General features: G+C 39.9%; 1 protein-coding gene across 5 annotated transcripts in view; it reads left to right on the top strand.

Annotated features, from left to right (window-relative positions):
- MAP3K7CL (MAP3K7 C-terminal like) overlaps positions 1–11,502 on the top strand; it is a 36,722-nt gene extending 25,220 nt beyond the window's left edge. For 4 of the 5 annotated variants that reach the window (XM_008701795.2, XM_008701798.2, XM_040621062.1 and 1 more), the window contains one exon: positions 9,736–10,894. In XM_008701795.2, the coding sequence (XP_008700017.1) occupies positions 9,736–9,916 (181 nt within the window). In that variant the 3' untranslated portion in view covers positions 9,917–10,894. Of the gene's footprint in view, positions 1–9,735; positions 10,895–11,213 lie in introns of those variants that run through there. The other variant, XM_008701797.2, reaches the window with a different exon arrangement.
- The last annotated feature ends 4,669 nt before the right edge of the window (positions 11,503–16,171 follow it).

Here is a 16,171-nt window from a genome sequence, read left to right as displayed (position 1 = left end):
TTAATCGCACTCGGTTCTACCAGTGTCTACCCCAGGGATCCCCGTTCTTTCATACTTTCAAAGCCTCAGACCCCTTTCTGCCCTAGCATTGTGTAGACCCTGTTTATGCATTTATTAGTGAGATCTTTTGATTAATATTTGCATCTCCTTCTACATGGTAACGACTAAGTGCTTTTAATCCCTGAAAGCAGGGAGTCGGGTGTCGCTTTGCACCGTATTTCTGAAGCCGAGCCCAGTACATGGGATGTTGATGCTGAATGAGTTTTGTTGAGTGTGTGACACGTGATCCAAACATGTTTTGATTCTTTAACTTTCTACTTTTTTTCCCACTTCCTCTTCCTGAGTGATAGATGATATGTACTTATTATTTAGTTTTTAAATCAAAGCAAGTGAAATACGTTCTGAGAAATTTATAAAATTCTTGGGGCTCTTTGAAGACTGCCCCCCACCCCCCCACTCTCCGGAATGATGGTTGGACAGAATAACATGGTGGGGAGCAGTATGGGTTGTAGGGTCAGACTTTGCATTTACTGTACGACCTCGGTTAACAAACCTTTTCTTACTTCCTTGCTGTGTTGTGCTTCAAACATAAAATCATACCTGGACTGATGGCTAAAGGGGGTGAGAAGATATTTATGAGGAGATCAGAAAAACACAACTTCCCCTCATTAATCTGAGACTTTGTTTTTGGTCTGAGAGTTCTCATAAATTGGTTGGAATGCTCAGATTACACATTTGCACACAATCTGAGTCCTGAAAAAACCTTCTTAAAGGAGCTGTAGAAGCTTATTAATAATACCCACGGGGAAGTTAAAGGAGGACTTGTATCATCAGTAGCCTATAAATGTATCTCCTCGTGTGTGCACGTGTGTGTGTGTGTATGTATGTGTGTGGATTGTGCTGTTGAGACAGAAAAAACAGGTAATTATGTATTTATTTGTAAACTCTTCAGATTGAAAGTATTGGAGGACTTTGCTTACTTCAGTTAACTCATGGGTGGCCTTTTTTTTGGCAATGCGAGCTCACCCACTAAACCGTATGTTTTGTAAGTTTATATTTTTGTGTGTTTCATTAAAAAATAGGATAACGATGCAATAGTGACTCATGCGGCCTTTTATTGAAAACATCCCTGCTGTTTCTGCATAACTAATCTTATTTGTTCCCTAAGCCTGTTTGAACTTTGGATTTTCTTGACACTATGATGTTATCTCCCTCCCCTCCCCCCACTTTCTTCTTAAATAATTGGCTAGATGCAGGGGAAAGGCCAGATTCTTTTGTTATCTTTTTTCCTTTCTTTTTTAGAAAGTCTCTCAGATTCTTTTTTCTCCATTCCTGCTCTTGCTATTTGGGATCCAGACTTGCTGCTTCAAATCCTAGTCAATGTTATATTATAACTGGTGTCCCTGCCTATGGTTTCACATTGCTGGAAAAGGACACCAAGTTCTTGGCCTGCATTGCAAGCTCTAGCTCACGATGGCCTTAGCACCCCTGTAGAATGTTCTACCTCATCCTTCGTCTTCAGCTATGTTGGCCTATCCACTCTTCCTGCCTCTGTGCCCTTGCTCACACACCAAGCTCTAGAGTGCTGGGTCCTTCTCTGCCAGCTTAGCCAATATACCTGCCCAACCATTCCACAGGGGTCATCTCTCCTCCTGGGTAAAAGAAAAAACACTGGAATGATTCTTTTTTTTTTTTTTTAAGATTTATTTATTTATTTGAGAGAGTGAGAGCATGTGTGCGTGAACAAACAGGGGGAGGAGCAAAGGCAGAAGGAAAGAGAATCTTTGGCAGACTCCTCGCGGAGCGCAGAGCCAGAGCCGGAGGTGGGGCTGGATCTCATGACCCTGAGATCCTGACCTGAGCCAAAATCAAGAGTCAGAAATATAATTGACTGAGCCACCCAGGAGCCCCCGGAATGATTCTTTTGGCATATTTGTGGGCTGGTGTTATCAATAGTTATCTGTTTAACTTTATGTCCTGACTTTCTGACTGGGCATAATCCCCTACAAATGTGGACACCTTTTAACATCTCTTTGTGTCCCAACCACCGAGCTTAGGTCAAACATGAGTGAGGGTGATTTCGAGTGACTGATTATAAGACATGGTCATACCCTCTGTGTATACAAATGGTGTAACAGATGTGTCATTTGTAATTTGTATGGTCCCTATTTAAAATACAGAGTCGATATCAGCAATAAGGAATTGCTGAGATAAGGTGTTCAAATAGGAAGTATGATATATCTTATATCTACAAATAAATGAGACTGGTCCTCCAGGGGTTACTGGTGATCATTGTTTGCATTAATACTTTACTGAAGCAGAAATTCATTATGTAGCATATATTTTCCGGGACATTCTCTGCGTTCAAGCAAGATAAATTAGGTCAAATGAATCTGACCCAAGTCATTAGCTCTCTGTGTTTTGATGATTTGGATAAGAACTTGTTTCCCATCATTTCATAAAGTGCGGGCGATTAAGTTGTCTCTGGTGATTGGCTAGCGTGAGTTAGAGACAAAGAGAGAAGCTAACTCAGGTATTTTAAAAGAGGTTTTCTTTAGTGAAGCCTTGTGGGCACAGGTGAAGCTGAACTTCTCTCTCATCTCCAGAGGGGGTCACCCTGGATCAAGTTTGGGAGACTGTGAGGAGGAGAGAGAAGAGTTGATTGTAACTATTATTTAAAATCATGTCTATTAGATAGATAAAGAGAGTCAAACATTTCCTAGGACTATAAACTCAGCATGCAGTGAATTTAATTTAAAGAATCACTTCTGGCTTATTTGATGTATGAAAAGCTTATTCTTACTTTTATTAGATTTTTTTTTCTTCTCAATTGAAAAAAATGACAATTTTATTGAAGGCTTTAAAAACTTACCAAGAATTCTGACATCCGTCCAGAATTCCTACTATTATTTCTGCCTCTTTTTAGGCCTTTTGAATGTGAACCGATATTTTTATAGAATTGGATCTATAATAAAATCAAATGTGTACATGCTTTTCTCAATAAATATTGTAAAATTTAAAATATAACACAGTTTTTTCTGTGGATGTAATGGGAGAAAGTGAGAGGTAGACATTTTATGACTTCTGAAATTTATCACCAATATTTTGACAGCAAATTAAAGTATAGATTAAGCTACCATTAGATCTACAATTAGATTTACAATTAGTAGAGGTTGCTTTGCTCCAGATAGGGTATTTGATCTTGTTCAGAGGAGACACCAGTTGTCTTCTGTATGTGTGAGACATCGTGCCAGATGCTGTGGTGTTTCAAAGATTGACTTAGAATGTCAGAAACAGAGATAAACTCTTAGAAAAATCAGGATGAAAAGTGTTACATAATTAAAAAAAATAACTCTGATTTTCGGTATGTTCACAGAGTTGTGCCGCCATCATCATAGTTTTAGAGCATTTTCATGCCCCAGGAAACAAACCTTGTACCCCTTCCCCCCTCTCCCCATCAGCCACCGACCCCCACTCATCTACCTTCTCTCTATGGATTTGCCTATTCTGGATACGTCATATAAATGGAATCATACAGTATACGGTCTTTTTTGACTGGCTACTTTCGCTCGGCATGATGTTTTCAAGGTTCACCTATGTTGTAGCTTGTGTCAGTACTTCATTCCTTTTCATGGCTGAATAATATTCCATTGTTGCCGAGTCTGTGTTTTATTTATCCATCCATCAGTTATGGACATTTGGGTTGTTTGCTCTTTGGTTAATTATGAACATTCGAGTATAAGTTTTCATGTGGACATATGTTTTCAGTTCACTTGGGTATGTGCCTAAGAGTAGAACGGCTGGGTCCTGTGATAACTCAATGTGCAACCTCTGGAGGAACTGCCAGACTGTTTCTAAAGTGGCTGCACCATTTTATAGTCCCACCAGACACATATGAAGGTTCTGACTTCTCCATATCTTTGCCGACTCTTATGTCTTTTTGGTTAAAGCCATGCTAGTGGCTGCAAAATGATGTCTCATTGTAGTTTCGATTGAGACTTCCCTCACAGCTGAACACGGTGAGCACCTTTTCATGTGTTTTTTGGCACTTTTTATGTCTTCTTGGAGAAATGTCCATTCAGATCCTTTGCCCATTTTTCAGTTGGGTTATTTCTCTTTTGATTATAGAATTGAAAAAATGTTATATAATTTTTGTGGGTTCAGGCAAAACGTTAGAAAAGGATGTTCATATGGGGATAACACAAAAATATCAGACCTATATCTTCAGATCTTTTTTTTTTAAAGATTTATTTACTTATTTCAGAGAGAGAGAGAGAGCACATGAATGGAGAAGGGCTGGTGCAGAGGGAAAGGGAGACAAGCAGATTCTCCACTCAGTGGGGATCCTGATGTGGGGCTTGATCCCAGAACCATGAGATCATGACCTGACTGAAACCAAGAGTCCGACGCTTAACAGATCGATCAAGCCACCCAGGCACCCCTATCTTCAGATCTTTTAAAAAATACATAAAATGATAATTGAAGGAGCAACATCTTATTGAGGGGAAGTTATCAGGATGGGGGAAAGGGAGCATATGTAATTTGTAACAGCGTAGTCAAAAAATAGCCCTGTTCTGATTTGTTTTCAGTCATGGCATTTAATTTGTTCTGAATTTTCCAATAACAATAGATTTTTATGTTTAACCAGAAATATTTATTTCTTTAGGACATTCCTGAAGGAACAGATTTTTTTAAGTTGTGTTCTGGGGAACCTTTCAAAGATTGGGGATGAAGGGGGTGTCAGGTAAGGGGGTGTCAGGTAAGGGAGTGTCCAAAGACCAATCAGAGAAAGTCCTATTTGGTTGGTTTTATTTGCTTCACTTCAGGGTGAGATTTTCCTTGAAAAATGGTATCATAGCTAGAAGATATTGAAAACCAAATCTCACTTTTATATTCCAGGCTTTTAAAAAAATTCTTTAAACAAATTTACACAGCCCCCAGAAATTAGCAAATTTATTGTCATAAAGCAATAGTAAATGGAGAGATTTCTCCGTAAGTGTTTGCAGCGTAAGCAGTAAGATGGGGGGGAGTCCTCTCCTCTTCCCTAAGGCATCCTGATACGGGTAAGATGCCTCTGCATAGGGTATAAGACTTGCGTTCATTTTCTGACAGTGGAGATATGCTTCCTGAGAGCAACGNNACTAGCAGGAATGGAGGAAAGTGCCTGGTTTGCAATAGGATTTCAAGAACTAATTGAGGGGATGAATAGAACCAAAGAACTGTCTTGGCTCTTCACTCTGCTCCAGAGGTATAGCCGAGGGCATTTTTCCCTTTTAGGATTTAGTTTTGTGTGAAATCCCATTGTTCCAAACTTCTCCAGGCTTTGAGATTACACTTTCCTTTCATGCTCCAGTCATAATGATTTGGGCCTCTTATGCCATCTAATTATCTGCTGTTCAGTCTTCTAACTGGAATCTCATTCCTTAGTATCTCTCCATCTAATCTCTGCCTGGAACCGTATTAAGAGGGACAGAATATTTACCACTTCTCAATGAGAGTGCATTTAAGTAGGTCTCCCTTGCTAAGGAAAGAGGCTCCAATCTTTAGGGGAGCAGAATGAGGCAACGTTTTGTTTTTCATCTATTCCTATTCTAGGATTAACTCTTTGTGGGGTGATTGATAGTGGAAATCTCCATTTCCTTTGGAGTAGGTGGTTCTTAACTGAGCCAATTCCTCAGTCCCCAAGCCCTGGATATTGGCAATGTCTGGAGACATTTTTCGTTCTAATAATTGGGGGTGGGGGAAGATGCTACTGGTATTTAGTGAATAGAGGCTGGGGAGGCTGCTAAGCCTTCTATGATGCCAGTGAATATGGCAGCCTCCAGTAGCAAAGAGTTGTCTGGCCCAAAAGATTGATTGTGCCAAGAGAAACTCTAGAGCAAATCTCACTTCTTTCTGCAAAAAGTGTTGTCCTTTGCCTCCCAAATGATGAGATATATTTATTCCTTATGGATTATTCATTTGTAGGGCTCCAATTACCACAGTCTAGACTGTGCTTTGCAATTCCATTTCAATACCATTGATTGTTCCCCCACCCACATACGATGAAGGTAGACTTTCACATCCTTTTTTGCCATCTTGAAGCATCTGCTGCTTCTTTCCTGTGTATCAAGGCTTGTCCTTCTTTCCTGTGTATCAAGGCTTGTCCTAGAGCACATGTCTTTTAAGAACCACCAATAGTGCAGTCTAAATCATTATTTAGAATAAACTTCTCCCCATGATGAAGACTGTATTTTATCACATTATTACCCAAAACTCTTTAGCTCATTATGACCGAAACATCTAAGATTTTGTCTTTTCCAAGTAAAAGACTTAGTCAACTTTGAAAGTCCCCAGAATAATGGTAGTGATCTTTCCAGAAACAGAAATATTTGTCCTAATGATGAATTCATGTCCCAACCTCCTGCAACATAAAGAATCTCCTTAATTTCGGCATTAGTTTCCACAAAGTTTCAAAGTTCTCTTCAGTTGCGCTTTCCCTTCACCCATTTGTTATAGCAAATAAAAACTTCTCCAGGCATATGGCTTAGGATGGGGATGGCAGATGATCTATGATGGACCCAAGGTCATGAAGTACACTGTTGAAGTACATCATGTTGGAAACTATCTTATAGGTTCTTGATTTCAGAAATAGCATTCCTGTAATGATGGTCTTCTACCCCCTTATCACATGACGCTGAAGGGAATGCTAGAAATGATAAACACAAAATCAAAGGCAGGACCACATTTTCGCCAATTATAGTTATTGATTTGTTCCTCAGATCATCTATTTATAAGATTGTCTCCATAGCTTGATGTGCCAGGTTTAATTATGAATTGCTAATGGACGAACATAAACACATCTACATAAATAGGTCTTGGGCAGAAGACAACACACATTTTGACAGTGTTCATTGAATGTCTGTGTAATTGCTTATCAGATACACCAAGCTAATTTAGAAACTTATCATTGGAGTCCTCTTGATTCCAGTACGGAAGAAATTGTTATTGACTTTCTCCAACACAAGAAAACTAGACTAGACCATCATGATCATTCCTTTTAGTTGTAAAATATGTGATTGTGTGATTTATCTTTTCTTACCAGTCAAAACGCGTAACAGATGTCCTCAGGAGTTTTAAGCGAGTTCATATACGGAATCAGGACAGTAGCTATCCTTATACCGGGTACTGCCAATTTCCAGGCCATGATTTGAAAGCAAAACTCTATTTCCATGTGAATTATGCGTGTGACACAGTTCGTTTGAGTTTTACGTTTTGCTAATCAATTTCTTTAGGACAGTTACATAAGGAACTTTACTAATATTTAATTATTTTTTTTTTTTTTTTTTTAAAGATTTTATTTATTTATTCGACAGAGACAGAGACAGCCAGTGAGAGAGGGAACACAAGCAGGGGAGTGGGAGAGGAAGAAGCAGGCTCATAGCGGAGGAGCCTGATGTGGGGCTCGATCCCGGAACGCCGGGATCACGCCCTGAGCCGAAGGCAGATGCTTAACCGCTGTGCCACCCAGGCGCCCCTTAATTATTGACATTTATTGCTTAAACTATGCTTAGAGGCAAAGAACCCTAAACATTTAATCAGAAGGATAGGTTTGATTTCTGGCTCGCTCTTATTAGTTGGGTGACTTTTTCCACTAAGTTAAGCACTTTGCATTTCTATTTCCTCATCTTTAGAACACATGTGATTTGTCTCTGAGGTATCTTACTCTTTAATTATTCATTCAGCAAGTATTTATTGGGAGCCTTCATATTCTCGATACCATGGAAAATTCAAAGATCAATAAGAGCCCAAAGGAACCTTGTGTATATGTATAGCACTGTTCCAGCTTATCTTCCCTTTGTCCTCTTTGGGCATTTTTTTTTTTCCAATGCCTGGTTTTGCTCAGTGGTCATCAAAGCAGGTGCACAAAGCAGTACATTGGGTGAAGGAAAAATATACTAGAACTTCAATTCTGATTTGTGTTTTGTCTTTTTCCTGGGGTAAATTTTTTGTTAAAGATTTTATTTTTTTATTTGAGAGAGAGAGAGAGAGAGCATGGGGGGTGTCAGAGGGAGAAGCAGACTCCCTGCTGAGCAGGGAGCCTGATTTGGGATTTGATCCTGGGACTCCAAGATCATGATCTGAGCAGAAGGCAGTTGCTTAACCAACTGAGCCACCCAGGTGCCCTGGGGTAACTTTTTATTTTTGATGGTTTCAAACTTAGAAAAGTTGCAAAAATTGTATAAAGAACTCCCATATATCCTTTGCTGGATTCACTAATTATTAAACACTTCTCTGGTTGTGCTTTATTCTCCCTCCATCAACACTGCACACTACTGGGCTTCTCTCTCCCTCTTTCAGGGAGATGAGGCATCTATCTATCTATCTATCTATCTATCTATCTATCTATCTATCTATATCTATCTATCTATGCCCCATTGCTCTAAATACTTCAGTACTTCAGTATTTTCTAAGAATAAGCACATTCTCTCATTTAACCCCAGTACGATAATTACAAATCAAGAATTTCAGCGTTGATGCCGTACTATTATTTCACAATCCACATTTAAATTGCATCAATTTCTGAACAATGTCCTTCACAGCAATTTTTTTCCAGTCCGGAATTGCACATTGCACTTTGTTGTCATTTTTCTTTAGTTTCCTTAAATATGGAACAGTTCAGGCTAGCAATTTGAAGAGTACAGGCTAGCAATTTTGTAGAATTTCCCTCAATTTGAGGTTGTCTAGTGTATGCAGTTTTGGCAGGAATACCAGAAAAAGGATGTGTCCTTGGTGCCGGCGATACCTATTTATCTTCTTACTGGTGGTGTCAAGGTTGATCACTTGGTTAAAGCGGACTTCCAGGTGTCTTAGGCTTTTGCCTACAGAGAAAGAAATCTGACACATGCTTATAGGCAAAGAATTTGGTTAGATCTAGTTTAGGATTCCCGACTCACATAAAGGGAGTGGACCTGTTTTGAGTTGTCATGTTCAGTAAATCTAAACCTGGACTGGGAATCTTCAGCTCCTTATTATGTGTATTTATATCAGTGCATTATTTACATGTAATTACTGAGAACTGAATTTGTTTAAGACCTAATCACTACAAGTTCCCTCCAATAACCTTACCCTACCTCCTGAATTCTAGCGTCGGGCCAGCACGAAAAGTAGATACATTGTTTTGTTAAATAGGGCTGCAAGATATACATAAGCAGTAGGGAAGGACATGGAAAATAATATTTGCAGGAAGGAGTTGGATTCTTTAGTTCAAAGAAGCCGAAATGAGATTTGTTAAGCCCTGAAGGAGAAAACAAAGGAAGACAGTAATTGAATTTGGAAGACAAAGACAAGGTAAAGGACAAACTATAGTTTTACCCATAAGACAATAGATCCGATCTTAAATTATAAACTGAGTTTCTGGGTCCCCCCCCCCAACTAGTTATAACTTTTACAATTTGTTGTACTCTTTAAAAAAAAAATCACTTTTTTTTTTTTTGATCGTCGAAGGACTCCTTGAGCTTTTTTGCTCTATATTTAGTATTTTGGACATGTCGGTAGAGGTGCTGGAATAAAATAAAGTGGCTAAAACTCGCAAAGCTGGAAAAGCTGAAAGTAAGGCATTGGAAGTCAGTAGAGATGGTGAAATTCAGAAAAGCAGAAGGAAACATTCTGTTTCCATTATGCTGTTACTGCATCCTTTAGTTTGCTTGCATTAAATTGTGTGCTTTTTTCCTCACCTGCCCCCTGAATCTTCAGAAAGGAGCTCATCGCCAAGCTGGACCAGGCAGAGAAGGAGAAGGGGGATGCCGCGCAGCTGGCTCGCGAATTCGAGGTGCTGATGGAGGAGAACCGGGCGTTGAAGTTGGCTCAGTCCCAGTGTGTGGAACAGCTGGAAAAGCTTAGAATACAGTATCAGAAGAGACAGGGCTCATCCTAACTTGAAGCGATTCAATGTGAGCGTAGAAGGTTGGTGACTGCTGTGTGCTGGCCCAAAGATTTTTATTTTAAAGGGATAGTGTGTAAGATTTTATGGTTTCTTTTTATTACCCATGTGGCAAACGTCTATCATGAATTTAATGCTTGCCAGATCCAGTTTGAGAGAAGGGATATTTTATTTTCAATAAGATGATCAAAGCAAACCTATTGCCAATCTATGTTTTCCGAGATCAATAATTCATTGCCAAAGATTTTTTTTTCCTTCTTGAGAAAGATGTGATCATACTGTACTTCAGGGTAGAAAACGATAAAAATAGAATATTGACTGACTCGGCCAAGAATCATGAACAGAATTGAGCCATGAAACAAACTAGTGAGAGGTTCACTGCACTTTCATATCTGTGTATTTTTAAATTTCACGTCTTGACTATTTCAGCTGTGCTCAGCCCGCAGTCAGAAACGTCTGCGCCCCTATTTATGTTCACCAGAGTTAGGTTTAATCCCTCAATGACTGATTGTCCTGAGAATAAATGGTTGCATATCATAAAAGCTTTCTCAGGAAAATATTAGCAGAAAGCGTGTTTGTGCCAAAAGCACATCTACCAGTGCTAACTTGCTGTTGTAATAAAAAGCTGATAAGACCGCATGTCTTTCACGCCACGTTACCAGCCAGTAAACATCTCTGCCTTTGCTTGTGTGCGCTCTGGGGGCATGGGGGGGGATGGGAAAGTGTTGTTTGGACATTACTTTGGTGAGCTCCCATGAAAACATCAGTAACTCTCTAACTATGACTTTGCTTTGGATTTAAGGAGATATTTTGGATCAGTAATAACAGATAGGAACATATGAATAAATTCAGGAATAAGATGATTTTTCCCTCGTTCCACCTATCACCATATTTCCCCGATCGATCTCTTTGTTTTATGTCCATTTCTATTCATGTAACTTCTTTTTCATTAAACATGAATCAAAACTGTCAGTCTGTGTTTTGTCCCTTTCTGAGCTTCCTTTGGGCTAAAAATCAGTTGGGGTTGGCTACCCTGGGTCGGGCTGTGTACTTAGTTTGAAAGACTGTCTGTGTGAAATAAAGCAGGGAAGTCCCTTTTCTTGGAAACCATTCAGAGTTGTAATACTCAATAGGATGCATTAGTGTCTTAAGGTATTTTGCCAGAAAACACAAAAGGGAATAGTTGATTACGGCTTGGGCTAGACCAGCTGTTATGGGCAGGGGGTGGTTTTACCCCTGGGGGGACATGTGGCAACGTCTAGAGGCATTTTGTTGTTGTTGTCATGACCAGGATGAAGAGATACTACTGGCATCTAGAGACTCGAGGTCGGAGATGCAAGGACAACACCGCAACTACAGAGAGTTGTCTGGCCCAATGCGCCAATGGTGACAAGTCTGATACACCCAGGACAGACGAGTCACTGGGCAGGTGGACAAATGCCAAGGGGAAGCACGTTGCAGGGTCACAAGTTTCTTACCATGTGGTGCAGAGTCCGTGAGGTCCTTCGATCTCCTGACCCTCAGTTTCCTCATTTGTAAAATAAAGCTTTTAGATAGATCTCAAAGTTTTTAATGTTACATGTGCCTATTTGCCCTGAAGCTGCTTTAACATTTGACCAAAGATGAAAGTCCCTATTATCCTGGTAGAACCTTCTTCTTTAGTAACCCCAAGGCTTATAAATACTAATATAAAGGAGGGATTGTCCACTAAATTGTCCACTGGATTCTATAAATCCAGAATGAATAGACTGGGAGGATGAAGAGTACATTACCAATGTTTAGACACAAGGATTAGTTTTTGGTCACTGCCCATCTGAAGAGAGTTACATATATTTACAGAATTCAAGCAGTCATGGCCCATTATAGATAATCTGGGGGGTGGGGCAGGGAAATATAGTTCCAAAATATCTTTGCTCTATCAGAATGAAAATAATGTTGCAGGGTCAAAATCTTTGAACACCACTGGTAATATACTAAGGAGACACTGAAAAAATAGTTTTCATGTCTGTACCAGTCTCAGCCTGAAATTTCACCGTGTGTTTCCAAACGGTATCTATTCATGACTCAAAAGCGAGAATTTCCCTAGCTGTGTGTGTGTGTTTTAAGCAGACTTTCATTCATTGAAAATATGAAAACATCATCTACTTTTGAAGCATTACCAGAGCAATCTACACGTGAAATTTCTTACATGGCCAGCCTCATCTATTCCTTCATTTGGCAAATATCCCCCAATCTTACTTACTGCTGCATACTACTGATACAACACAGAATCATTTAAGAATTTTCTATCTTCAAATACATTTACCGTATTCTTGCTACTAGCAATAGTGAAAATGTCACAGAGCATTAAAAATGAGCAGAGAGGTCATATTAATATTAAGGTGAAGATTCTTGCATTAGAGCCAGAATGAAAGGAAAATGTAACCCATAGTACTTCCTGCAATTGCTCTACTAAAGATTTGCTATTTGTCGGTCATTTAGTTTATGTAGACATGAAAAGAATGTGGTCGTATGTGGCTAGAAATCAGATCTCTCATCATCGGTATGGGCAGAACAGTTGCTCTATCACACTCTGGTACCTGGGCTGAGATGTATCATTAAGTCAGTACAAATAAGGAAATAAAAGCCATCTGGAATTCAAATTCAATTCAACAAAAGTTTCCTATACACTTTACTAGTGCAGGGCAGAGAAACAACCACAGAGGATGTAAGAATGCGTGACATAGTCCCAGCCTTCGATATGCTTCCAATTTAGTAACAGAAATAGCATACACGTTCTAGTTCCTGGAACACATGAATAAACACAAATGCAATAAGATAAATGAAGTTTATAGTAGTTTCTCAAAGAAGAAAAGAAAGGCACGAGCAGAAGAACAGTGCTTGGGAAGCACAGAGTGAGGGCCCCACCTTTGGGAGAGTAAGTCGTCCTCCTGTAGAGTATATATGGGGGGGTAGTGGACAGTTCAGTCGGGCAGTTCCACTGGGCTCTGGTTGTGGGGGGAGTTTGGGCAAAAATGTCTTGAAACATGGAGGGTTTGAAGATAATTCAGATGGTTGCGCTGCATGGATGGATCACATGAGACAGAGACCAGAGGCATGAGGAATCGTCTGAAGGGCAGTAGAAAGGCGGGAGCAAGAAGGAGAGAGGCAGCAATTGAAGTGGAGTCATGTGGGGAGGGATGGAGGCATGTGAGAAGTAGAATCTGTGTGGCCTGGGATGGATTGCGTATGCAATAGAAGCAAAGAAGATAAGAAGTAACATTTAATGAGCCCCTCTGTGCCAGATGATGCTGGGTGCTTTATACAGGCTGTATTGTTTAATTCTTATAACAACCTGAGAGGTAGCTCGAATTAACCCCATTCTCCAAAACCAGTGACTAATGTCGCAGAATTTTTCCAGAGTTCCCTAGCACTGGGATTGAAATACAAAGTTTTGTTCCTTTTTCATTTAATTCATTCTTTTAACTATTTCCTGAATACTTGTACTTTGCCAGGCATTCCGAAGGTGCCAGGGACACAACAGTGAACGAGAGAAACATGGGTCCTGTTCTCAAGATACCTTTGGTCTAGTCAGGGAGGTAGACATTTACCCAAATGTAGTCTTGGGTTAGTCTTAAAAAGTATCAAAAAATCCCTATTAAATGTAGAGCCTAATTTCTCTGCCTTTTAGTGTGAGCTGGACTTGAAGACTTGTTTCTAAAAAACAGAATAGAGAAGTAGAAATATATGATTTCTAAGACTAGGTCATAAAAGACATAGCAGCTTTCTTCTCTTCTGTTCTCTTGGATTACTTGCTCTGGGGTGAGCCAGCTGCCATGTTCTGAAGAGACTCAAGCAGGCCATTGAGAAGTCCACATGGTAAGGAGGACTGAGGCCACACCAGTGAACTTGGAAGCAGACCCTCCAGCATCAGGCAAGACTTCAGATGGCTGCAGCTGACTGACATCATCTTTTTTTCTCCCCTCCACTCTCCTCCCCTCCCCTCCCCCCCTTCCCCTCNNNTTAAAGAGAGGGAGGTGAGGAGGGACAGAGGGAGAGGGAGAGAATCTTAAGCAGTCTCCACACCTGGCATGGAGCCCAATGAGGGTCTCGATCTCACAACCCTCAGATCAGGATCTGAGCCAAAATCAAGAGTCAGATGCTTAAGCGACTGAGCCCCTCAGGCACCCCCTGGCCGACATCTTGATGCAACATCATGAGACTCTGAGCCAGAGCCACCCAACTGGGCTGCTCCTGGTTCCTGATTAGTAGGAACCAAGAGATAATAAATCTTTGTTGTTCTAAACCACTAAATTTCAAGGTGATTTGTCATGCAGCAATAGATAACAGATAGACCATATAGACGAGGTAAGCAAGTGCAAGCAGAAAAGAAACACAGTTTATGAATATACAAAAGAAAGAGAATCTAACTGAGATAAGGCATCAGGGATGGTTTCCTTAAGGTGGTGACTACTGAACTAAGATCTGGTGGATGGGTAAGAGCTAAAGAAGCAAAGGAGGCAGGTGGAGGAAGGCATCTAGACAGAATAAAAACACGTGCAAAGGCCCTGTGGCATGTTCAAAGCCTTGAAGGAAGCCATTATGGCTAAGCATGAAGATGTAAAGAGAGCGTGATACGAGATGAAGTTGTAGAACAGGGCAGAAACTTGAAGATCACATTAAGAATTTTGGCCCTAATCCCGAAGGCAATAGGAAGCCACTGAATTTTAAGCACAGGGGGCACCATGTGAACACATCATCTTCTACAGTGACATGTTTTAAGGGTTTTTCTTTTTTAAGCTACTTCACTTTCAGTTGTTGGGAGTGCTATATAATGTTATTTATGCTGTATATATTTAGCTAGCTGGCCAGAAAGACTGATGATAGGGTTAGTTATATAGGATTATTACATACATTTTACTTGATAAGTCATTTTAATGAATATTTTTCTGCTTAGACAATAACAAACTCTTAATAGTATCATGTGGCCTGGCAGAATAAAAGACAGACTGAGTCTACCTTCACAGTCACCATTAATATATTTAATTGGGTGACGCTAATAATCCTACTTTTCAATGAATATTTCTACCACCCACCTTTTAAAAAATGTTTGTGTTGCAAAGTTGCCAAACCTAGAACTGACAAGAGTATGCTCTTCAGCGATTAGAACTTCTAAGACAATATTTTTCACACCTCTTGTTATTTTAAAAAACAATAATAGTCAGAACCGAGAGTGAAATTATATCACATGTGAACATAGAAACTCGAAATGCACATAGGCCGAGATGAAATAACCATTAAGCTGATATGAACCATTAGAGTCTTTGAATACCCTTCCAGTTCTAACTGTCTGTATTATATTGTAGACAGAATGTATTATTTCTCACGGTTACCAACAGATGCTCCCTGAAAAAGAAATGTCTTATACTCAAAAAGGTTTTGAGTTACAGTGTTAAAATCATATCTGTTTCATTTTGCTCTCAGAAACCTTGAAAACCTTTCTTCCTAGTCAGTCCTTGTGTGTGGGCGGCTTTTGTGAGTGTAGATAATATGATAATGATGGGGAGGGGGTGGCCTGAGTCACATAAGCCAGAAAACACAGTTGCTCCCTCTGGAGTTTGTCTTTTAAAAACTTTTTATTGGTTGCTTTTGGACTAAGGCATTCAGGACAAGAATTCTGAGCGGAAGGACCGAGCCAGGGTGAATAAAGGAGGAACCAAGTTTTTGAACAGTGCAATGAGAGGAAGAATTGGCATTTGCGATCGGCCTCTCTGAACCGATTTTGTCTGTCACAGAACATGTCTGGACAGTGGCTGTTCCCTCAGATCTGAGTCTTGGAAAGGGAAAGATAAAGAGATAACAGGACAAGGTAAAATGATGTGTGAAACAGACTGTCCCCCCTGCCCCCCTCCCAGCCCACTTCTCAAAAACAGAGTAAATACTGAACATACTGACTTTCCCCATCATTCCTGTAAATAAGGATATGACTCACAAACTCTGAAATCTGCAGAATGCCATAGATACTATGGTGATTTGATAATTTAAAAATAGCTGGGAAAAAGCAAGAAATCGGCCATGGGTAAGTTGGGATGGTTTCTTTCTTTTCTTGCCTTTTTTTGGTTTTTTTTTGGTTCGTTTTTCATTTAACTTATAATTGTGTCAAACCCTAAGTATCCTGACATCTGGTTTCCCAACCAAATTTTAGGGTTTTGTGGTTTCTGGGAACTAACACGGTGAACACAGTGGTTCAGATCTCAGATTCCAGGCAAG

This window comes from Ursus maritimus, unplaced genomic scaffold (genome assembly GCF_017311325.1).
Source record: "Ursus maritimus isolate PB19 unplaced genomic scaffold, ASM1731132v1 scaffold_4, whole genome shotgun sequence".
NCBI classification, from domain to species: Eukaryota; Metazoa; Chordata; class Mammalia; order Carnivora; family Ursidae; genus Ursus; species Ursus maritimus.
Note: the sequence above shows the minus strand (reverse complement) of the source record. Positions and strands in the feature narration are given on the sequence as shown.